We start from the raw sequence: 24,897 nt of genomic DNA, 5'->3' as shown, positions 1-24,897 counted from the left end.
CCCGCCTGGCTGCATCAGAGCCACTTCCAGCCTAGGCAGACAGCGGGGCCCTTTCCCCATTGCAATCCCAAAATTGAGGGGGAGGGGCTCTACAGCCACAGAGGTTTAGCTGCAAGAGCTGGTCCCAAATGCCAAAAAATATAGGTATTTGACCACCAGGCCCCTGCCCCCCTAGCTCTGCTGGAGGGGTCCCCCATTTGCCACGGCTATGGGTTAAGGAACCTGGGTCCACAGCCCCCTGCCCCCGCAGCAGCATCGAAACTCCAGCTGATGCCCATGGGAGGTGGTGGTCATTGCGGCCTGAGTGGAGTGTGGAGCCCGGCTCCCCATGCCCAATGGGCTGCATGGCTGCAGTGGAGCCCATGGAGGGACCGGATGCAGACTGTGACCCCTGCAACCCTAATGCAGACAGAGCAAAAAACCATCCTGAAGTGTCCTAGCTGCTCTAGATGCCGTACCCACTGGGACGCAGGGCATTCCCTCCATTCAGTACAGGTGAGGCCTCACCTGCGTCCAGTTTCAGGTAGCAAGCCCTAAGAGAGATGTGGAGAGGCTACAGGACAGAGCAAAAGAAATGATGAGAGGCCTAGAAATGAAGACACAGGAGGACAGGTCAGAAGTATTGGGATTATTTAGTCTGGAACAGGGAGCACGGGGGCTTTGACAATAGGCTTCAAATAAAAAGGTTCATTTCCAAAGAGGGTAGAAATCCCTGGCTCCATAAGTTAAGAGGGGACAGGACAAGACAGGTTAGACGTTGGGGGGAACTTAGGAGCAACAGTTGCCAGCGAGAGGGAGGGTGCACTCACTGCGAGTCTTTAAGTGCAGACTAGACACGTGCATTTGAGCTGGAGTAGACGGGGTGGATCCGCACTGGAGCAGGGCACAGGACTAGATGACCTCTTAAGCCCCTTCCAGCTCTGCTTTGCTGTGACTCTTTCCCAGAAATGCAAACAGGGACTTTCCTCATCAGCACAAGGCTGAGCCCTTGGTGTCGTGCTGGGGCAGAGTCTCCTCCCAGCCATCACCTTAGTCCACACCTGGCTGTGCGTGTGGGGATGCATTGTCCTTCTCATGGTGCCCCAGAGCCCTCCTCAGGGCGCCCTTCACGTCCTGGTTGCGGAGGCTGTAGATGAGGGGGTTGAGCATGGGGGGGAGGATGCAGTACAGTGCAGAGACCAGCGTGTCCACCTCCAGGGAGTAGCCAGCGCTGGGCTTGTTGTAATTCAGGATGGCCATCCCAAAGTACATGATGACCACGACCAGGTGTGCGGCACACGTGGAGAAGGCTTTGCGCCTGCCCGTGTTGGAGCGGATGCGGAGGATGGCCAGCAGGATGTAGGTGTATGAGATGAGAATGAGCAGAAATGGGATCAATCCCACGAAGACACTGGCAGCATGAAGAGCCATCTCGTTGATGTAGGTGTCGCTGCAGGCGATCTTCAGCAGAGGAGGGACGTCGCAGAAGATGTGGTGGATCTGGTTGGCTGCACAGAAGGAGACGTCGGTGGCCAGGGAGGTGTGCATAGTTGAGTTCAGGATGCCCCAGAGCCAGCAGGCTGTGGCCAGTGGGACACACACCTTCTTACTCATGATGCGGGTGTAGTGCAGGGGTTTGCAGATGGCCGCATACCGGTCAAAGGCCATGACGGTCAGCAGTGCACACTCTGTCCCTGTGCAGATTATGAGGAAGAACATCTGTGCCATGCACTCCCGGTAGGAGATGGTCTCTTGCTGGCGTACAAAGTTGATGAGGATCTTGGGCAGCGTGACGGAGGAGTAACACATGTCCAGGAAGGCGAGGTGGCCGAGGAAGAAGTACATGGGGCTGTGCAGCTGGGGATCCAGCACGATGAGGGTGAGGATCAGGCAGTTCCCCAGCAGCGTGATGAGGTAGACAGTCAAGAAGGCCAGGAAGAGGAAGGCCTGGCCCTGCAGGATGTGGGAGAAGCCCAGGAAGATGAACTCTGTCACCTGTGTCTGGTTCGCCCCGTCCATGGGGCCGGTGGCAGCTACCTGTGGGGAGAGAGACCAGCCGTGAGCGGAGGCAGAGCGCGGGGACAGGGATCTGGAGCAAGACCAGCCCCTTCCCCAGCACAGCTGGGCCGTGTCATGCCGACGGGCAGGGCACTCATTCGATCTACGTGCCCTTCACAACCAAGGCTCCAGTAAGCTTAGTGTGAGAGGACAGGACGAACATGAGGGACAACGGGGTACTTGCAAACCAGGGGAGCAGCCAGAACAACAGGGCTTGGAAGGGAAGCGGGAATCAAGAGAGGACAGGGACTCCCGCCCTCAGCAGCATCTCAGCGCTGCTGTGTTTGCTACCCGCTGCCCAAACATGCTGCGCTCACCAGCATGGGCGAGAGGGGCTCACACCTCTAGTCCTGCTGACACGGCCCCAAACTGCCAGCCCTTTTTCACCGCTGCATCCCCTGGCCGCCTTGCGTGGCCTCTGGGAGTGTCCAGGCTCCCAAGACCATTGTCATCGGTGCTGCCCCCAGCCAAGGATCCCCCTTCGCAGCCCCCCGGCCAGATCCAAAGCAGGTCTGCAGCGTGACTGGGGGGCTGGAGACCTGCCTGTCATGGTGGTGAGCCTGGATGTCTTGCACAGAGTGCACAAGACCCGCGGAGACGTCAGGGTAGAGGCACCTTCCCACGGTCGAAGGCACCAGGTCTCACAGGGCTTTGACCCAGAGCAGGAAGTGGGACAGGAACCAGAGGCTGAAGCAAAAAGCCAGGTGGGCTCAAATGTAAAACGAGGTGCCAGCTTTAGTGCTTACTAGGCACAGGAGGGAACTGTCCTGGGTGGATGATTTTCTAAGTCCAATAAGTTGGGACATCTGACTTTATCCATCTCTGTTGGGCACGTGTTAGGTGAGCATGTGCTAGAATGATGGGAACACAAAGTCAGATAATTAGGTTTGCAAAGGAGCTTGGGTGGACATCTAATCTGACCCCCTGCTTAAAGCAGGACCAGCCCCAAGTAGACCATCCCAACCAAGGCTGTGTCTCGCTGCGTCTTAAAAATCTCCAAGCATGGAGACTCCACCACCTCTCTGGGAAGCCTCTTCCAGTGCTTCACCGCCCTCCTCGTGAGAAAGTTTTTCCAAATATCTAACCTCAGCAAGACTCAGGACAGGACAGGGAAGGTGAACCTCTGTGGGCTGTAGCATCAGGGGTCAGAGCAGGATGGGAAAGACTGCCCCTAACCCAGTCCCAGTCCCCTGCGAGCTCCTCACCTGGATTATAGCGCGCAGCTCCAGTCGCCCTGTGTGAGAAGACGTCCGGCAGAAGGAGGGAGGCTCTGCAGTGGGTGACGGCGATGCAGGAGCACGTCCATCTGCCTCCTGAGCGTGGGGAGGAGACGTGACGCGGGGTGGGCGAGAGGGCTGGAATTAGGACAGGAACGCAGAGGTCGCTCGCCTGTCGCCGTCTCCCGCAAGAGAAGAGCCCGTGCACGTGCCAGGGTGCATCTGCACACTGCCAGGTTTGACCCAGCAAATAGAGACACGTCTCAATGCCACACAGGACTGATACAGGGACTTTGTAGTCATGCAGGATCACTGGGGATGGGAGCACGTGAGCACAGGGCCACGGAGACCACGATCCCCCAGGGAAAGAGCAGCCACATCCACGTGGAGTGCCTTGGGCAGGCCCAGAAGGGTCGTGCATGGCAGGGACCCTCCTAGTGTCCTTGGGTGTCCCCCTCCCGGCCCTGTCAGGGCAGTCCGTGCTGCGGCCGGCACAGACCCACCCCCGCAGGGAAGTGCCATGCGGGGTCCAGCCCCAGCCCCTGGAGACAGCACTAAGGGCCATGGGATCGAACCTGTGCCCCCACGGTGCAATGCTAATAGAAAATGGGTGCCAGGTTCCCCACCCTCTCCTTATGTGCGTAGACGGGGATGGCTCAGCACAGCCCATGCACCCCTGCCTCTCACACCAACCCCAGCCACGAGGCCACGTGAAGGGTGCCTGCACATCCCCGCAGCCGGCTCCAGGAAAAGGGGCTTGGGGAGGCCTGGCTTTGAGGTCTTTCATCTGGGAGCAGGGGTGTCCTTGAGGAGCCATGGATGGGGACCGGGCAGGCAGCAGAGAGGGGCAGTGATGGGGCTGCGGGGCTGCGAGCATGGCTTGGAGGGGCCGTCTGCTCCACGCCAGCGCTGGCATCCCCTGTGCTGGGAGGGGAGCGGGGTCTGACTTGGGGTCTTTCCTGTGGGCTGAGACCAAGGCTGCCAGTGACCTGCAGTGCTGCATTTGCTCGAGCATTGAGTCCTCACGCCCTGCTGATTTTGGGGATCCCGGGCATTTTGGCTCATGTTTCCTGTCTCCAGCTGGCTACGCCCAGGTCTTTGCAGGGTCTTAGCTGGACGCAGCGGAGCACAACTCGGGCCTGGCATGACCGAACCCTGACACCTCCCATGACTTCCACTTCGTGATGCAATCTAATAAGTTTAGCACCAAAAAGTTTTGGAGTCAGAGCCGAGCGCCGCTGACAAACAAGCCTTTAACAGTTCCCCCTGGGCCTCGTTTGTGTGCTATGAAGAGCAGAGTGGGTAACGAGGCCCCAGCGTGTCCTCTGCTGTCGTCATTAGTGCCAGGCCCAGGGGGGCAGACAGGGCCGTTGGGATTGGGACCCAAGCAGCGAAGCAGAGCAGGACAACACTGCTTTCCAGCACAGTGGTTTTGTTCCTGGAGTCCTATTAGATCAGCACTAATTGGCCCCGTGCAACCTTGGCCTGTCCCAGACAGATGCCAGGGGCTAGCTGCAATCCTCCAGCTGTGAGGTGGGGGGTGCTGGCCCGTGGATGGCTCTGCTGCCCCTTTTCCAGGCAGTCACCAACCCCGTGGCTATCAGGGCAGCTCGTGTGTCAGCACCCAACACCCCACTAACACAACAGGGTCTTTCCCACCCCTGGCATCGGGATAGGGGTTTCCGTGTCCCCAGGCCCCTTGCACCAAATGTCCTGGCCACTGAAAAACAGTGCAATGAGGGCAGCTTCTCTGCCCAGGGCAGGACTGTCCCAGAAGGGACTTGTGTGCACAGAAGGAACAAGGTCAACAAGGACAACTGCAGAGTCCTGCACTGAGGAGGGAGCAATCCCCTGCACCGGGGCAGGCTGGGGGTGACGGGCTGGGCAGCAGCTCTGCAGAAAAGGACCTGAGGGGACAGGGGACAAGAAGATAGATAGGAGCCAGCAGTGTGCCCTTGGTGCCAAGAAGGTGACCGGCATCCTGGGCTGCATCGGTAGGAGCATTGCCACAGATCGAGGGCAGTGATTCTTCCCCTCTCTTCAGCACTGGGGAGGCCACATCTGGAGCCCTGCATCCAGTTTTGGTCCCCCACTGCAGAAAGGAGGTGGACACATTGGAGAGAGTCCAGCAGAGAGCAGTTAAAATGGTTGTGGGACAGGACAGGTTAGCAGAGGCCGAGGGAACTGAAGACTGAGGTGAAGTTTGAAAGCCGCTTTCAGGTGCCTGCAGGGTGGCTGCAGATAGGATGGAGCTAGACCAGAGATGGGCACAATACAGCCCGTGGCCAAACATGGCCCTGGGAGGGATTTTATCTGGCCCATGGCAGGTCCTTCAGCCCTGTCTGACCCAGGCACGGGGCAGCTGGACTGATCCGTGCGGCAGGTCCCTCTGCCCAGGGTGTGCACCGGTCTGCAGTGGTGCGGCGGCTGGACAGAGCTCCCAGGCCGCGCTCGCAGCCCTGCATCCTCGCCAGTGCCCCCTTGCTGCCTGCACGGCCCCCTCCCACGGCTCTGCCCCTGCCCCTGCCCCGCTTGGCCCCAGCTCTGCACCCCCAGGCTGAATCGACCCAGCCCCACGGGGCGGGCGGCTGCGAGCGGGGCCCTCGTGGGTGCCGGCACAGACAGAAGCGGAGGAGAGGGCAGGCAGGGCAGGAGCTGCAGGACTCAGACGTGGGCATGAGGGGATGGGGGCCTGGTGCAGCACGAGGCCATGAGCCCAGGGCCAGGAGTCGGGGCCCAGGTCACAGCCCTGGACCCTCCACCCTCCACCCCACTCCAGCGCCGAACTCCACCCTGGACACGCCCGGGATATTTCCAAAAGTTTCAGTGAAAGAAAAACCAGTCAGATGTGACCTGTAATCTGGGTAACAAAACTGATGCCCGACTGGGGCGCAGGCTGCTGCGGCAGCAATTTGTGTTGGCACTATTTGTTTGGTAGGTGAGGTGTTTGCAGCTTGAGTTTCACCCCATTCTAAAAGTCAGTTGTCTGGCATGGGTAGCACTAATACCCTGCCTGATAACAAGGGAATGGAGGAACATCTCAAACAAGTTATCTGATATGGGGATCAGGATGGAAACAGGGCACATTTGACATCCCAAAGCCATGGAGGACCCTCTGTGAAAAGTGGGGTGGGTGGATTAAAAAGAATAAAAAAGGGGAAACGCAGGAAGAAGGCAGCTCTCCTTCAAGGACTGCACATGGTTGCAAAGGGGACACCTGAGAAGGTACAAACCTGGGAGGAGGAGTATCGAGATGTTATAGCACAGTGAAAAGCCCCAGAGGATGTATGTAAGCAATTAGGGGCAGAGGTTTTACACCTGGACGGCCGGGCTTGAACGGTCGGCGTTCATCTCCCAGCTGCTGACCGACACGTCAGCTCCCGGCAGTCAGAGGCAGCTCAATGAAGAGCCAAGCTGGAAAACATACAGTCCCACCTGCAAGACAGTGCGGGGCTGCTCGGACCACTCTCGGGGCAGCGGGACAAGCCCCAGACGAGCGGGGGATCACGGGCATGTGAAGTACGAACCAGGCAGTTAGAGGAGCGGCTTCCAGCTAACGGGGAAGAGCGGCTGCCGGTGCTTCCACAGGGAACGGGGACGATGCCCCTGGTCACCAGGGATCTCCTATCTCCTTGCAGGCCTTGTGCTTTGTTGAATTGTGCTTGATGATTTCTTTTCCTTGCTGAACAAGTTAGCTGTCACATTTGCAGAGGTTCACGCCGCGGTTCCTCAGACACAGGCTTTCGGCCGCCTGCTTAGCAGCACTTGTGCAGCTCGGCCTGGGCCCCGTGAAACCGGCCGGGGCTCGCAACACGAGACCAATGAGGGAAGCCAGCGAGGACCAGTCTGGGCAGGAGAAGCTGGGTGGGCATTTGATAACAGTCTTCATGTCCCTGCAGGGTGATGGCAGCGAGGGTGGAGATGGGCTTGTCTCTGCGGCCGCAGGGGCCAGGACGAGGAGCAGGGTCTCCAGCTGCCGCAGGCGAGGTTTAGGCTGGGGACGATGAGGGGGTTTCTGTGTCTGAGGACGGTCGAGCACCGGGACAGGTGCCCGGGGGCGTTGTGGCCTCTCCATCCCTGGAGGCGGTGACGAGCAGGCTGGACCGACACATGTCTGGGCTGCTTCAGTCAGGGCTCATCCTGCCTGGGGCAGGGGGCAGGGGGCTGGGGGCTATATGACCCTGGGAGGTCCCTTCCAGCCCTGCATCCCCCTGCCCCTGAACTGCTTTTTCCCCTGACTGAACATCCCCAGTTTCTCCCCGTGTCTCAGAGCTTGCGCTCAGCGCCGTGCTCTCCCGGGCTGCTCATCTCTGGGCTCTCCCCAGTTACTCTGCATCCTTCTTAGAAAGCGATGACCAAAACCCCACACAGCCCCACAGCTAAAGCCCAGGCCATGCTGCAGAGCACACAATCATCCGAAACGAGGGCAAGGAAATCCCTGTTGCGGCAGCCCAAAGCTGCCTTGTGTCTTCCCGCAGCCACCCGTGGCCGTCTCGTGTGGAGTGTGCGATGCACGGTCCCCACCAGACCCATCTCCGCAGCACCTTGCCCTCCCGCCATCCCCGGGCTGCATCTGTGCATTGCTTTTCTCCCCCAGCTGTGGCTTGTTACGTTTCCTTTGCATTTCCCTGCTCCACGCATGGCCTGCGGGCACTTGTGCACATGGTGAAATTGCCCTTTTTTTCTCGTTTAATTGCATCATTCTTTACACATATGGGGGTTTTTTCTGCACTTTAAATGAGTTTGTTGTGGTGCAAGATAAACCGCATTCTGATGTATTTCAGTTTGCATCAACCCAAATGAATATGCTACAGCCATTGATCTGTCACGTGTACATAGTAACTCACTGAACGACATGTAATAAGTCCCTTTCCCCCCAGATGCCACGTCAATTTGCAGGTCCATGTGCATAGTGTGTATTATCGGACACCACGTGTAGCAGCCCAGCCTGACGTGAATCAATCTTCTGCTCGCCCGCACGGACCTCCTGCCCGCCGCACGTGGCCCTGACCAGCGTGCACGCCTGTGCTGGCCACGTGCTGCCCCTGGCTGGGGGCTTGCTTGCGAGGGGCCCTTTCATCTCATAATCCACCCCGGTTACATCAAGGAATTAATAACTGCTTGGCCACCGCGAGTGCTTTCATTTGCCCTTCACAGTAAATGGTGGCTGTGGGCATCTTACACTTTGTTTTCATTTTGTGGGCACGAGGGCACAAGTGGACGGCACAGTCAGACCCACGGGTCCTCCTGGATGATCAGCAGACAGCCCCACCGAGCCACTGCCACCTTCATGGACACCCGCACCCGCCCTGCATGGCCCTGGTCTGCGTGCCTGCCCCGGACATGCTGCTCCCACTGGGTAGGGCCTCGATTGCCAGGGGCAACACCAGCCCATAATCCACCCCTGGTTCCTGCAAGGAGTTAACAACTGCTCGGTCTCCTAGCTTGGGCACCCATGAATGGTTTCATTCGCCGTTCACTGCCCAGCCCCAGGACTGCAGCCTACGGCCTGTAGGCATCATAACGGGTTTTTTCACGGGCACACGGGCACGAGCTCCACTACAGTCAGACCCATGGCTCCTTCTGGCTTCCCAGCAGACAGCTCTGCCAAGCAGCCAGTGCCTGCACCGACCCAGCAGGGAGGTGAGAGCAGCAACTGGAATTGAGAAACATATTGAAAATGAGGAATTAAAAGCCATGATTGTTAATTTAGAAGCTATAAACGACAAGAGAGAACTGTTCGTGATGATGGAGAAAGAGCAGAATTATTCAATTAATACTTGCAGAATCCAGGAGGTTCACTCCGGGCCCATGAAGAGGACGATGTCCTTTCCAGTCCATTAGTAACTACGGGGAATATCTATCAGTTTCTCATAGGGATAAAGGCTTGAAGCGTGAAGAGCTCAGTCTCTTTATCCAAAAGAAAATCAAAAAGGGCCTTAATTGTAGTGTACCAGTGCCTCTCCAGTGAGGAAACCTGAGCGTGGCGGAGCCAGCAAGGGCACGTGGCTGGGCGTGGAAGGTAGACGACTTCCAGCTGGAAATGAGACGCGCACGGGCCAACACTGGCGGGGAGCCAGGCCAACCCGCTCTGATATCACACAGGTAATTAAGGGCTTTGTGTGTAACTTTCTTAAAGAGGAGAACAGAGAAAGCGTGAGAAACCTCTGGTCGCTGCAAGCTGAGGTCAGGAACGTGCTGCTGTGCACGGAACGAAAGGTCATGTCGAATGCAAAAGGCGGGGATTTCCCGAGCTGGGAGCGTTACCGGTTTCAGGACAAGGCACGGGCCACTGACAGCAGGAAGACGGACAATTGCTCCTGGGGGAGAAATGGTTGGTAAAACTAAACACGTGGGTATCCCGCCTATGACTTGGTGTGAACCCCAAATCTCTGATGTGCATCCAGCAGCACGTGTTCCCAACTTTCTTCTCTCTTAAAAACATAACCATAACCTTGGAAAGTTTCTAGGTGTAGTGATAAACACAGCTCAGTTGGCAGCACTGGCAGGCGGTGGGCTGGTCTTGCTCCGGATCCCTGTCCCCGCGCTCTGCCTCCGCTCACTGCTGGTCTCTCTCCCCGCAGGTAGCTGCCACTGGCCCCATGGACGGGGCGAACCAGACACAGGTGACAGAGTTCGTCTTCCTGGGCTTCTCCCGCGTCCTGCAGGGCCAGGCCTTCGTCTTCCTGGCCTTCTTGACTGTCTACCTCATCACGCTGCTGGGGAACTGCCTGATCCTCACCCTCACCCTCCACCTCTCTCCCCTAGGGAGGAGGCTCTTCTCAGCCTGACTGGCTGACCTGCTCCACCGGGCTTTAAACTAAGCCCGCTGGGGGACGGGGGGACTACCGCCACTGCTGGCCCGCTGAACAATCCTTGCAAAGCCAGCGGACCACGGCACTCAAGGGAGCCCACCCCAGCCCCAGCCCTGGTAAAATCTGTGGGCAAGGAAGGAGCCCCGCAGGGGGCACTTGCCTGCCTGTACACTAATGCCAGGAGTTTGGGGAATAAGCAGGAGGAGCTCATCCTCCTGCTCAGTGCAAACAATTACGATGTCATAGGGATCACGGAGACCTGGTGGGACTCCACCCATGACTGGACCACGGGGATAGATGGCTATACCCTGTACAGGAGGGATCGTGTAGAGAAGAGGGGCGGGGGTGTAGCTCTCTATGTGAAGGAAAGCTACACGTCCCTGCAAGCCGATATTGGCGACCAGGGTGGACGGCTGGAGACCCTCTGGGTTAAAATCCGTGGGGAACACGGCACAGGGGACACAATGGTGGGAGTCCACTACAGACCTCCCACCCAAAGTCCTGAGCTTGACCAGGAGTTTGCCCAGGAACTGGCTGAGGCAGCTTGCTCCAGGACCATGGTTGTCATGGGTGACTTCAATTACCCAGACATCTCGTGGGAGGATCGCTCGGCAAAATCTGAGCGGTCGCAGAGCTTCCTCTCGTGTGTGGATGACCTCTACCTGACTCACAAAGTCTATGGGCCAACGAGAGGCAAAGCGCTGCTCGACCTGGTGCTGGCTACTGGGGAGGACCTAGTCGGCGACCTAGCGATCGATGGGAAGCTGGGTGACAGCGACCACGAGCTGATCACCTTCACCATCCGCCGAAAAGCTGGCAAGTCAGTCAGCAACACGCAAGTCCTTGACTTCAGGAAAACCGACTTTGACAAGCTCAGGAGGCTTGTCAGTGAGGCCCTAAGGGACTGTGAACACAGGGAGAGGGGAGTTCAAGAAGAGTGGTTGCTCCTCAAGGGAGCGATCCTCAATGCCCAAACTAAGTCTATGCCATCTCGGAGGAAAGGCAGCAAGAGGGCACAGCAGCCCCCCTGGCTCTCCAGGGACCTAGCAGACCTCCTGAGGCTAAAAAGAAAGGCCTACAAAGGATGGAGGATGGGAGTCACCTCCAAGGAGGATTATTCTGCACTGGTCCAGTCCTGTAGGGAGCAGACCAGGAAAGCCAAGGCTGCAACTGAACTCCAGCTAGCTTTGAGCATCAAGGACAATAAAAAGTCCTTTTTCAGATATGTGGGGAGCCGGAGGAAAAGCAGGGGCAACGTTGGACCCCTGCTGAACCAGATGGGGCAACTGACAACTGACGTCCAGGAAAAAGCCAACCTATTAAATAGGTACTTTGCGTCGGTCTTTCATCAGCCCCATGGGACGCCCGTGCCCGCTACAGGGCCGGGAAGTCCGGGTGAGGGTGATCCCCTGCCCTCCATCAATGCTGACCTCGTGAAGGAACATCTTGAGAAGCTGGATACCTTCAAGTCAGCCGGCCCTGACAATCTTCACCCCAGGGTACTCGAGGAGCTGGCGAGCATCATAGCCCAGCCTCTAGCACGGATCTTTGAAAACTCTTGGCGCTCTGGTGTAGTGCCCGAAGACTGGAAGAAGGCCAACGTGGTGCCTATCTTCAAGAAAGGGAGGAAAGTGGATCCGGCTAACTATAGGCCCATCAGCCTGACTTCTATCCCGGGGAAGATCTTAGAAAAGTTTATTAAGGAGGCCATCCTTAATGGACTGGCCGATGCCAACATCTTAAGGGATAGCCAGCACGGGTTTGTTGCGGGTAGGTCTTGCTTGACCAATCTCATTTCCTTCTACGACCAGGTGACCTATCACCTGGACAAGGGAGATGAGATTGATGTCATATATCTTGACTTCAAAAAAGCCTTCGATCTGGTGTCCCATGATCGTCCCTTGGAGAAACTGGCCAATTGTCACCTTGGGTCCCCCACGATCCAGTGGCAGGAAAATTGGCTCCGGGGTCGGACCCAGAGGGTAGTAATTGATGGAAGTCACTCATCGTGGTGTCCTGTGACCAGTGGGGTCCCCCAGGGCTCTGTCCTTGGACCCATACTGTTCAACATCTTCATTAATGATGTGGACAATAGAGTCAGAAGCGGACTGGCCAAGTTCGCCGATGACACCAAACTTTGGGGCAAAGCATCCACACCAGAAGACAGGCGGATGATCCCGGCTGACCTGGACAGGCTCAGCAAGTGGGCGGATGAGAATCTGATGGTGTTCAATGCCGATAAATGCAAGGTTCTCCACCTTGGGAAAAAAAACCTGCAGCATCCTTATAGGCTCGGCAGTGCTATGTTGGTTAGCACTAAGGAAGAAATAGACTTGGGGGTCATCATTGACCACAAGATGAACATGAGCCTGCAATGCGATGCTGTGGCTAGTAAAGCGACCAAAACGCTGGCTTGCATCCATAGATGCTTCTCAAGCAAATCCCGGGACGTCATTCTCCCCCTGTACTCGGCCTTAGTGAGGCCGCAGCTGGAGTACTGCATCCAGTTTTGGGCTCCACAATTCCAAAAGGATGTGGAGAAGCTTGAGAGAGTCCAGAGAAGAGCCACGCGCATGATCAGAGGTCAGGGAAGCAGACCCTACGATGACAGGCTGAGAGCCCTGGCGCTCTTTAGCCTGGAAAAGCGCAGGCTCAGGGGCGATCTGGTGGCCACCTACAAGTTTATCAGGGGTGACCACCAGTATCTGGGGGAACGTTTGTTCACCAGAGCGCCCCAAGGGATGACGAGGACGAATGGTCACAAACTACTACAAGACCATTTCAGGCTGGACATAAGGAAGAATTTCTTTACTGTCCGAGCCCCCGAGGTCTGGAACAGCCTGCCACCGGAGGTTGTTCAAGCGCCTTCATTGAACACCTTCAAGATGAAACTGGATGCTTATCTTGCTGGGATCCTATGACCCCAGCTGACGTCCTGCCCTTTGGGCGGAGGGCTGGACTCGATGATCTTCCGAGGTCCCTTCCAGCCCTAATGTCTATGAAATCTATGAAATCATCGTGCTGGATCCCCAGCTGCACAGCCCCATGTACTTCTTCCTCAGCCACCTCTCCTTCCTGGACATGTGCTACTCTTCCGTCACGCTGCCCAAGATCCTGACCAACCTCCGGCACCAGCGGGAGACCATCTCCTACCAGGAGTGCATGGCACAGATGTTCTTCCTCATGACTTGTGCCGGGGCTGAGTGTGCACTCCTGACCATCATGGCCTTTCACCGGTACGTGGCCATCTGCAAACCCTTGCACTACACCCGCATCATGAGCAGGGGCATATGCATCCTGTTGGCCCTGGCATCCTGGCTCTGGGGCATCCTAGACTCGGCCATCCACACCTTCCTGGCCACCGACGTCTCCTTCTGTGGAGCCAACCAGATCCACCACATCTTCTGCGACGTCCCTCCCCTGCTGAAGATCGCCTGCAGCGACACCTACGTCAATGAGATCACGTTACACTTGGCCAGTATCTTCATGGGCCTGAGCCCATTTGTGCTCATCATCATCTCGTACCTCTACATCCTGCTGGCCATCCTCCGCATCTGCTCCAACACGGGCAGGCGCAAAGCCTTCTCCACCTGCACCTCCCACCTGGTCGTGGTCACCATCTACTTTGGGATGGCGAACCTGAACTACAACCGGCCCAGCAGTGGCTACTCTTCGGAGGTGGACACGCTTGTCTCCACACTGTACTGCATCCTCACCCCCATGCTCAACCCCCTCATCTACAGCCTCCGCAACCAGGACGTGAGGGGCGCCCTGAGGAGGGCCCTGGGGCACCACGAGAAGGACAACGCCTCCCAACGTGCACAGCCAGGTGTGGACTAAGGTGATGGCTGGGAGGAGACCCTGCCCCAGCACGACACCAAGGGCTCAACCTCATGCTGATGGGGAAAGTCCCTGTTTGCATTTCTGGGACAGAGTCACAGCAAAGCAGAGCTGGAAGGGGCTTGAGAGGTCATCTAGTCCCATGCCCTGCTCCAGTGCGGATCTGTCCTGTCTACTCCAGCTCGGACACGCATGTCTAGTCTGTACTTAAAGACTCGCAGTGATTGCATCCACTGTCTCTGGCTTCTGTTGCTTCTCAGTTCCCCGCAACATCTAACCTGTGTCCCTTGGTGCAATGCCAGTCCCTTGTGTCTTGTCCTGTCCCCTCTCAACTTACAAAGCCAGTGATTTCTACCCTCTTCGCAACAGCTACACGGAAACCAGACAGTGTCAGGCGCCTCTCTTCCCGCTCGGGCTGTCTGCCGGCAGCCTACCCGGCTCTCGCACCGGTCCCCTCTCTGCATCTCAGAGCTGGAGCAGCAAGAAACCGAATGGGTGCAGGGGTCACAGCAGTGACTGACCCCCACTGCAATGGGGGAAGCTTCTGGACACAGGGGTTTCACTGGAGTGTGAAGCTCAAGCGCACGGTAATGGCAGGGCTCCCGCACGGGCATGGAGCGCACGTGGGGAACGTGCGGGCACCCGGGGGAGCTGGGGCTGCCGCTGCCAATCTCCCCAGGCATCTTGTGCTCCTTGCATCTGCCCTGTGCTCAGGGCCAGGGCTGTCTGGATGCTGGGCTCACCCCTGGGACAGGGCTGGCGCAGGGCTCTGGCTGCAGGGATGTTACACAGGATCTCATGAGCAAGTTTTAATGATTTCTTGTGTCTCGTGGTCATTTTGAGGTGAGGTAATGACTCAGGATCAGAAGAGATCAAGGCAAGTAGGGCTGGCAGGGACCTCACAGGTTCATCTAGTCCATCCCCCTGCCCCAGGCAGGACGAGCCCTGACTAAACCACCCCAGACACGTGTCGGTCCAGCCTGCTGGTCACCGCCTTCAGGGATGGAGAGGCCACAACTCCCCCGGGCACCTGTCCCGGTGCTCGACCGCCCTCAGAAGCAGAAACATCTTCCTCATCCCCAGCCTCAACCTCGCCTCCGACAGCTGGAGACCCTGCTCCTCGTCCTGGCCCCTGCGGCCGCAGAGACAAGCCCATCTCTACCCTTGTTGCCATTGCCCTGCACGGACATGAAGACTGTTATCAAATCCCTCTTCAGGCTTCTCCTGCAGAGACTATATCACCCTTTTTACAGAGAAAAAGCAGCAGATGGGTCAAAAAACCCTCTTGGCTAAGCAGGGAAGTTGCAGCCCCTGCAGAAAAAAGGAGAGGCGTGCAAACAACGGTAGGGTGGGACAGACTACTTGACACTGGCCTGCACTTGTAGAAACCAGATTAGACAAGCTAGGGCAGAAACTGAATTAAAACGAGCTACAAGAATCAAGGACAACAAGAAGTCCTTCTTTAGCTACACAGGGAGTAAAAGGAAAACTAATGGGAGTGTGGGGCCACCACTCAATGCCTCAGGATACCGGGTCACTACCAGTCAGGAAAAAACAAACTCCTAAACGACTACTTTGCCTTGGTCTTTCACAAAACTGAGGGGAACAACACACCAGGTAGGGCACAGAACGAGCACGGTGGGATTGACGCTGTTCCTACCATTGCCACAGAACTGGTGTACAATTAACTACAGAAATTAGATGTATATAAATCAGCAGGACTGGATGAACTCCACCCAAGAGTGCTGCAAGAGTTGGCCAAAGTGATCGCAGAACCACTGGCAAAAGTCTTTGAAATATCATGGGCCTCTGGAGAAATCCCATAGGACTGGAAGAGGGCCAATGTTGTGCAAGAAGGGGAAGCATGAAGACCCAGGAAACTGCAGGCCAATTAGCTTAACGTTTATTCCAGGGAAAATCCTAGAAACATTCATCAAAGAGGCTACATGTGCCAAACTTGCAGACGGCATCATACTGAATGACAGCCAGCATGGCTTCACTGCGGGCAAGTCTTGTCTGACCAACCTCATTTCTTTCTATGATCAGGGGACTTGTCACCTGGATGAGAGAAAAGCGGCGCACATCATATACCTTGACTTCCAGAAAGCCTTTGACCTGGTATCCCATGAGGTACTAATCAGAAAACTGGAAGATATCAGGCTCAAGTGCAGGACCGTCAAGTGGGTGCAGAACTGGTTGTGGGGTAGGACTCAGAGAGTCCAAACGAATAGATTGGCTTCGTCCTGGCAAGGTGTGGGCAGCAGTGTACCCCAGGGGTCGGTACTAGGCCCAGTGCTGTTCAATATCTTCATCAACGACCTGGATGAGGGGGTGAAAAGGCCATTGGCCAAGGTCGCGGATGACACCAAGATATTTCGTATTGTGCAGACACACGTGCAGATAGGCTGCAGATGCAAGCAGACCCAGCCAGGCTGGCATGTTGGGCAGAGCGGAGCCAGATGAGGTTCAATGTAGAGAAATGCAAAGTGCTGCATCTGAAGGAAGAGCCCCCCCGCACACCTGCCAGCTGGGCATCGCTAGCCTGACCTGCACTACACATGGAAGGGATCTGGGGGGAACAGTAGACCCCAGCATGAAGATGAGCCGGCAATGCGACGCAGTAGCTGCTAGGGCCAATACAACACTGGCATGCATCAGTCCATGCATCTCCAGTAAATCCAAAGAAGTGATTCTCCCACTTTACTCAACACTGGTGTGGCCACAGCTGGAGTATTGCGTCCACACTTCAACAGGGATGTGCTAAAGCCTGAGAGGGTCCAGAGAAGGGTCACCCATGTGATCAGGGACTTGCATGGCAAGCCATACGAGGAGAGGTTGAGGGATCTCGGACTCTTCATCTTAAAGAAAAGAAGGCTGAGAGGGGACCTGATTGCAGCTTATTGCTACATCAGAGGCATACATCAGGGGCTCGGTGAACAGCTGTTCACCAGGGCGCTCTGGGGGAAAACTAGAAATAACGGCCACAAACTCCTGGAAGATAGTTTCAGGCTGAACAATAGGAAAAACTTCTTCACAACTAGGATGTCCAGACTATGGAACAAGCTTCCGCCAGAGGTGGTGCAATCATCCAGCCTAGAGGTCTTCAAGAGGAGACTGGACGGTCACCTGGCTGGGGTCATCTGACCCCAGATGTCTTTCCTGCTCATGCAGGGGGCTGGACCAGATGATCCTTTGGGGTCCCTTCCAGCCCTCAGATTCTGTAGTCCTTCTGGGCTGTCCTCATCAGTCTGGTGTTGCAGCCTTGGCCATTTTCACAGGGCCCAGCCCGAGCTGCAGAAGTGCTGCTAAGCAGACAGCCCAGAGTCTGTTTCTAAGTAATCACAGTGTGGACATTTGCAGATCTGAAAACTAACTTGGCCAGCAGGAAAAAGAAACTACTGTATCATCGCTTCATATTACAGTTGCAGTAGTAGCGATCGAAGTAACCAAATGTATTAGATGTTATTTTCCTAAGGACCGTGCCATGGCGTGGAGACAGTCCAGCCTTTTGACGCTTGACAGGATTGAAATGGTCCCTTATGCCTACAAAGCCTAGCTGACTTGACAGAAGGAGGCTAGAGTGCGCTCACGTAGTTAGCATACGTACACAAGCTATGTGATTGTGCAACCTGCTTTTCTAAAAAGAAAGGTCTAGTATAACTTGTGGGGGGTGGGGGGGGTTGGTAAAAAGTCGGAAAAAATAGCTTGCTCTGGATAAAAGGGCTTGTTACGGTGCATTCCAACCATATCTGGAGCAGAAGACTCCCTGGTACCCAGAGAAGGGAAAAGCAATGATAAAGTAAAGACAAAACTCAGTGTGTTGATGAAAAACAGAGCCTGGCTTAACTGGGAGCGATGGGCACTTGTACACAATACGGGGGTTTAATTCTCTGTAATTTGAAGTGGTGTTTTTTAAAAACACAGCTTCAGTTAGGGCAAAGTAAACCCCCGTGTCGTGTGCACCTGTGTCCACCCGATCCTTACCTGCCTCTCCAGCTGCAGGGAGGGGAGAGTGAGCTGCTGGTGTGCAAAGCGGTCCCTGAGCTGAAGGGCGGGGGTGGTGTGCTTCCCTCCACAGCAGTGGCGGCCTTCCCCCCCAGGCAACACCCACCCACAGGCATCTGGCTCGGGCAGTCCTAGGGGCACTGCCGCCACGGAGGAAAGCACCGGGCCCCAACGTAGCTCAGGCAGGAAGGCAGGCTTGTGGGGGGGAAGATCAGGCTCGCTGATTTTTTTCCCTTCTGTGGAGCCTGCCTTCCCAGGCTCCTGCTGGGCTGCCTGCATGGGCTGCCTGCACAGCCCCTGAGCCACAAGGAGCCGGTGATTCCCTCTGTGGCCGTAGGGAAGGAAACTAAGACTCCTTGGAGGTGTTTTACTGTGCAGAGCCCCAAAGTCATTTGCTGCATCCCAGTCATTTAAGGCACATTACGGCGCCAAATGTGCTGCAGTGGCTGGAATTAATGTTCAATACACTGCCGAATGTGCAAGCAGTAATGCCATCAAAGCAGTGCAAAAGGCATTTAACCCGCTTTAAAGTGTCATCTACAAACGCCCTATCTAAAGGGCTATAAATATTACCAGCTGGACAAAGGAAGATGCATCCCCTTCCCCTCACCCTAACAATGAGAACTGAAAAACTCTGATCTCCCCTCAAGGACCCAGCCTGCTCTGAGATGCCAGGGCAGCTCTCGAGATGTGTTGTATTAGGACTGGGAATATACAATTACTCCCTTCAAAAATTATATCCGAAAGCATGCTTGTTGTTAATACTTTATAATGCTAAATAATATTGGTTTAATAAGGAATTAACTGGGTTCTCTTTTTGAGAAAGAACTGGGTTCTCGTTTGGAGAAATAAATAGGTTCTCATTTGGAGAAAACTGAACCGTACCTTGCAGCAATAATGGCCCTGCTGTTTGCTCTGAGTTTGGGAGGAAACCAGTTTCCCCAACAGTAGTACATCTTTCCAAAATAGTTGTGCCAGCAGTCCCTGAGGTTAGTGTCAAGGTAAATGTGCCAATACCAGGGTGGAGTCCTGAAATTAAATTTTTCTGTAGACTATCATCTCGGTCCAAGTCAGGCACTGCTGGTTGACACAGGAGAAGAACCGGGTTGAAAAACCACCTCTATAATTGCCCTGTTCTTTGGGTCGTGTTGGAAAGGTAAGAGAACAAGGTGTCTTTTCCAAGGATGCACACTAGGGCTGTGTGAAGTTTCTGCCACTCAGTGCAGCAGCTACATCCAGGTCTTTGCAGGGTCTTAGCTGGACGCGTAGCACAGCTCTAGCCTGGTGTGACCAAACCCTGATGCCTCCCAGGACTTCCACTTCATGATGCAATCAACTAAGTTTAGCACCAAAAAGTTTTGGAGTCAGACCTGAGCGCCGCTGACCAGCATTTAACAGTTCCCCTGGGCCAGTCCCTAAAGTGACTTGTGTGCCAGGGAGGAACAAGGTCAATAAGGAGAAATGCAAACTCCTACTCTTAGGATGGGACAATCCCATGCACAGGTGCAGGCTGGGGGTGATGGGCTGGGTAGCAGCTCTGCAGTAAAGGACCTGGGGGTAACCATGGAAAAGGAGCTGAACAGGAGCCAGCAGTATGCCCTTGGTGCCAGGAAGGCAAACGGCATCCTGAGCTGCATCAGTAGGAGCGTTGCCAGCAGATTGAGGGCAGTGATTCTTCCCCTCTATTCTGCACTAGGGAGGTCACATCTGGAGTCCTGTGTCCAGTTTTGGGCCCCTACTACAGGAAGGATGTGGACAAGTTGCAGAGAGTCCAGTGGAGGGCAACAGAAATGGTTGGAGGGTGGGGGGACAGGACTGGTGAGGAGACGCTGAGGGAGTTGGGCTGGATCAATCTGGAGAAGAGAAGCCTGAGTGGGGATTGAATAGCATCATCCCCCAGCAGGGAGCAGCCCCAGCCCTTACCCAAGAGCTCAGGGCAGGCTGGGAGCACCCCCACGCTATGACAGGGCTTCACACCTCCATGCCCCATGACAACCCTCAGGCTGGATGGGTCAGATCCCACATCCCACAGATCCAGGGACCCTGGCACACAGGACCAGGCCATCAACACCGGGGCTGTCACTGGCTTTCTTGGCCTCAGCCCCCATCTTCAGTGCTGGACCAGTACTGCCTGGGCTCGGGGGAGCCCCAGTAGGGGCAGGAGCCCTGGCCTCTGCTCCCTCCCAGCACAGGATTCTCCAGCACTGCTGTGGTGCAGGTAGCCTTAGTGGAGGCCCCTCCAGGCTGTGCTCACAGCCCCACAGCCCCATCAGGGCCCCTCTCTTCAGCCTGCCTGGCCCCTACCTAGGAAGAAACCCCTTTCTCTCTGTGTCCTTGTGGTCTTGTTGGACAGTGGGGCTGGCCATGTGTCTGTGCATGTGGGGAGCAGCTGGGTCCTTCCCCAGGTTCCTCCCAGGAGGCTGCAGCCATGTGGTGGGTGTCGAGCTGAGGTCAAGCGGGATGGGGCAGAGCACCAACGTGGTGCAGAGCCTTTTGTGGTGTGGCAGGACACTAGAGGGCACAACTGTGCTGAGCCACCCACCTCACTGTGCCTGGCCCAACACCATGCTTCAGGAGTTTCTCCTGGGTCACTTACTTCTGGCTGTCCCTCCTCCTGGAGATCTCCCACAAGCCTGGGGGAATGCTGCCATCACCCAGGCACTGGTCTCTGTCAGGGCTCTGTGCAGCCCGGGGTACACACACCCAGCCAGCATTGGGGGTGCTTTGCCCCCTGGAAGTATTTCTGGGTGCTCCTTGTAGGCTGAAGCCTTCCAGTATATTCTCAGGTAGGAGTGAATTAATTAATAAACGGCCAAGCACTGCTAGAAGTGACATGCCATCTGACCCGTCTCCCCTCAGGCATTCACAGCTAGGCATGCTGAGCAAGATAGCCTTTTATTAATCAGAGAGAGAGAATGTGGGAGGGGAAGAACAAAGGCAGTTTTTGCAAAAAACACCTCAAGCAATACAGAATAAATTGAGCCTTTCATCAAATTTGGGTTCAGGGACCCTTTTTAACACGTCTAAAATCACTTAATCCTAATATGCTGGCCAACACTGGTGACACGTAGGGGGTGCATGCAGGTGCACGTGCAACCCCTGAGATTGGCCATGAGCCCCCTGGAAGTGCCAGCTGTGAAACCGGAAGTGTCACTGGAAGTGCACTTCTGGTTTCACCGATTTCGCCACTGGCTCAGCGATCAGCCACTGGGGGACCCAGCCCCCCTTCAGCGATCTGGCGCCCTTATGTGCTATCAGTGCGTATCAATAAAATTCACCTCTTATGGAATGGAGAAGTTGTGGCCAGTCTGAGGGTTCGGGTCCTCCCGGAACAAGGTATCTGGGTCATAGACCCAGTGCCCGCACCCAGTCCATGGGTTTCCCTCTTCCCAGAGGGAATCGGCCCCCATGCATGTTGGAGAGCGCAGCTGCCCCTCAATGCAGACCCAGGCCATTGGGAAGCAGGAGGTGCAATCACATCCCAGCCTCTGCCGATTCTCATGACCGGGCCAAACTTCCTCTTCCTGGCTGAGGTTCCTGGTGCCCTGAGTGCTGATTGTGCCCAGAAAAGGGCTAAAAGGCTAAAGGGGTTGCAGTCTGGGGTCTGGAGCTCAGCTTCTGATGCATTGCCGTCTGCTTCTCTTGGAGCAGTCAGCAATGCGCATGGCAGATTTGACACCCGGGGGAGTCATGCACACAGCTGGGGTCTGCCACGGAGCAGGAGAAGGCAGCATGGCTCCTTCATGGATGTGACATCTCCTGAGAGGAGATAATTCCAGGAGAAGCCGCACACTGGCTTATTCCTGGGATGTGCAGTGCCCCTCACTGACATTGCCTGAGAGCAAACAGCAGGATGTGGAGGCCAGCAGTAGAGTGAGGGGCTTTGGTCATTACCACAGAGGTGTCTCTGGCCCATCCTGTCTCGAGGCAGACGAGGCAAAGTGCTGACCTCCATGGAGAGGCCCTTCTTCTGCAAGCTCCCATTCCCGGAGAGGGTCACGTTCTCCATAAAGGTGGACACAGACGTTGCCTTTTTTGCTGCCATTTCAGAAGGCCAAATGCACAGATGTCCATACTCCTTGTCCCGCCACAACCACCCAGAATCTGTGGGTTCAGGAAAGGTGGTCGTAGTTCCTGTTACAGCTGATGGTTTTTTTGCTGTCCAGTGTGAGAGCGCAGGCAGCCCAGAGCTAGGCTGGGGTCTCAGGACTTGAAGGGCCTGATCCTGCATGCCCTGGGAATTCCCATTTAGGATCAGGCCCCATAAACCCCAGGAGTGCCTACCTGGCTTTCCTCGCTTAGAAATGCACCTCAGAGATGCCCTGGTGTGGGTCTCTGCGAGCGGAGGAAGCTGGGGTCCCACATGTAACCGTGCCCCAGGAGCTCTCTGAGGCACATCTCTGTAAGTAGGGAACATGTGGCACATTGTCCTGCCTCGGTTCCCTGCCCAAGGCGGGACAAGGGGCAATGTATGGTTGACCCCGTGAAGTGGATTAGTTGTGCTGGAAACATCCTGTCACGGTTCGTCCGGCTCATTTGACGATACCTTTTTATAACCTAAGAGAGTCAAGTCAGTAATTTTCCATGAATCATGATGATAAGCTTCTTGAATGTCCTGGTGAACCAGGACTCACCTCCTAGGCATGACCCTAACCTGGCCCTGATTCCCCATGTGTGGAAACACAGTCCCTCCTCTTGTACCCAAGCACCTTCTTCAAGGCCCCCCTCACGTCCTGGTTGCGGAGGCTGTAGATGAGGGGGTTGAGCATGGGGGTGATGATGCAGTAGAGTGTGGAGATCAGCGTGTCCACCTCCAGGGAATAGCCGGTGCTGGGCCGGTTGTAGTTCAGGTTGGCCATCCCAAAGTAGATGATGACCACGACCAGGTGGGAGGTGCAGGTAGAGAAGGCTTTGCCCCTGCCCATTCTGGAGTGCATGCGGAGGATGGCCGCCAGGATGTAGAGGTACGAGATGAGGACGAGCAGAAATGGGCTCAAGCCCACAAAGACAGTGGCAGCATGAAGAGCAATTACATTGATGTAGGTGTCGCTGCAGGCGATCTTCAGCAGGGGAGGGACGTCGCAGAAGATGTGGTGGATCTGGTTGTCTCCACAGAAGGAGACGTCGGTGGCCAGGAAGGTGTGGATGGCCGAGGCAAGGATGCCCCAGAGCCAGCAGGCCGTGGCCAGTGGGACACACACCTTCTTGCTCATGATGCGGGTGTAGTGCAGGGGTTTGCAGATGGCCGCGTACCGGTCAAAGGCCATGACGGTGAGCAGCGCACACTCCGTTCCTGCGCAGGTCATGAGGAAGAACATCTGTGCCATGCACTCCCGGTAGGAGATGGTCTCTCGCTGGCGTACAAAGTTAACGAGGATCTTGGGCACGGTGACAGAGGAGTAGCTCATGTCCAGGAAGGAGAGGTGGCCGAGGAAGAAGTACATGGGGCTGTGCAGCTGGGGATCCAGCACGATGAGGGTGAGGATCAGGCAGTTCCCCAGCAGGGTGATGAGGTAGATGGCGAGGAAGGCCAGGAAGACGAAGGCCTGGCCCTGCAGGACGCGGGAGAAGCCCAGGAAGACGAACTCTGTCACCTGCGTCTGGTTCGCCCCGTCCATGGGGCCGGTGGCAGCTACCTGTGGGGAGAGAGACCAGCAGTGAGTGGAAGCAGAGCGCGGGGACAGGGATCCGGAGCAAGATCAGCCCCTTCCCCAGCACGGCTGGGCCGTGTCACGCCGACGGACAGGGCTCTTGGGGCTCACACACATTGTACATGGATCACACAGCTCTGGTCCTCTGCACCCCTGGAGTGAATTGAGTCTGGGACGTCTGGGACGTCCCTGCTATAGTCCCTGGCCACTGTACCGCATCCCAAGGCTCCCTGCAGATTTTGCCACCAGCTGAGCTCCCGCCAATGGACAAGTTCCTTCCCCACCGGGCAGGACAGGCTCTGAGCCAAAGCTGTCCCCACCCTCGATTGTAGAATGACGGCTCTTGTCCATGCCATCAATTTGTCTTGAAAATCTTCCCTCTTTTCATTCACATTTTTGCTCTCTGAGTTTTATTTCCCACTTAGTTTCACTCCTCACTCTCCTTGCCATTGTGGGAATTGGCTCTTTGGTCTCACCAAGTAGCTATCTGTTACTGGTTCTCTCTCTGCCCAAACTGAACATAATCAGCTCATGGTCAGTGGGCTTGTCTACAAGTGTATTTACTCTGCAGTAACTTACTGCGCAGTAATTTACTGCACAGTAAGCAGTTTTAAGGCCTTTCCCTGCTGGCAGAACCACGGCTTCAGTGTCTGCAGGAGCGTGTACCACAGTACCTGCGACAGCACCCTGCCCCACGGGCTGGGCTCCGGCCCGCTGAGCCTACATAGTGTTAAGGCAACTCCTAGGATGTTAATTGTCTTATGTTGCCTTACACGCCTATTGTTACTGCGCAGTAAGGTGTCGACACATGCCTTACTGTGCAGTAACTACTTGGGGGTATAACTGCGACCTGCATCATGCGGGTAGCAAATTTACTCCTGAGTCCATGTAAGTCTTGGTGCAGCCGACTCATCACCGCCTCCAGGGATGGAGAGGCCACAACTCCCCCGGACACCTGTCCCGGTGCTCGACCACCCTCAGACGCAGAAACCTCCTCCTCATCTCCAGCCTAAACTTCCCCTGCGGCAAGGTTCGGCTGGAGATGGAGTTTTATCAAATCCCCCCTCAGACTTCTCCTCCCCAGGCTACATCACCCTGGTCCTTGCTGGCTTTCCTCATCGGTCTTGTGTTGCCAGCCCCGACCGTTTTCACGGGGCCCAGGCCGAGCTGCACAAGTGCTGCTAAGCAGAAGGTCCAAAGCCTGTTTCTGAGTAACCGCAATGTAAACTTTTGCAGATGTGACAGTGACTTGGTCAGCAAGTCAAAGAAACCACAAACACAATTAAAACAAAGCACAAGGCCTGAAAGGAGGTAAGAGAAGACCTGATATTA

At 55.8% G+C, this 24,897-nt stretch overlaps 1 protein-coding gene across 1 annotated transcript; it reads right to left on the bottom strand.

Moving 5' to 3' along the window:
- Positions 1 to 1,029: 1,029 nt before the first annotated feature.
- Positions 1,030 to 23,530, bottom strand: LOC132249848 (uncharacterized). Its single transcript, XM_059725504.1, has 4 exons — positions 22,569 to 23,530; positions 21,864 to 22,018; positions 13,595 to 13,840; positions 1,030 to 2,016 (listed from the first exon to the last, which is right to left on the bottom strand). The coding sequence occupies exons 1-4, from the start codon at positions 23,356 to 23,358 to the stop codon at positions 1,030 to 1,032; spliced, it is 2,178 nt and encodes a 725-aa protein (XP_059581487.1). The 5' UTR covers positions 23,359 to 23,530.
- Positions 23,531 to 24,897: the final 1,367 nt, after the last annotated feature.

Source organism: Alligator mississippiensis, chromosome 4, assembly GCF_030867095.1.
Source record: "Alligator mississippiensis isolate rAllMis1 chromosome 4, rAllMis1, whole genome shotgun sequence".
NCBI lineage: Eukaryota > Metazoa > Chordata > Crocodylia > Alligatoridae > Alligator > Alligator mississippiensis.
The sequence above is the reverse complement of the archived record's forward strand: the minus strand, read 5'-3'. Positions and strand labels throughout refer to the sequence as shown.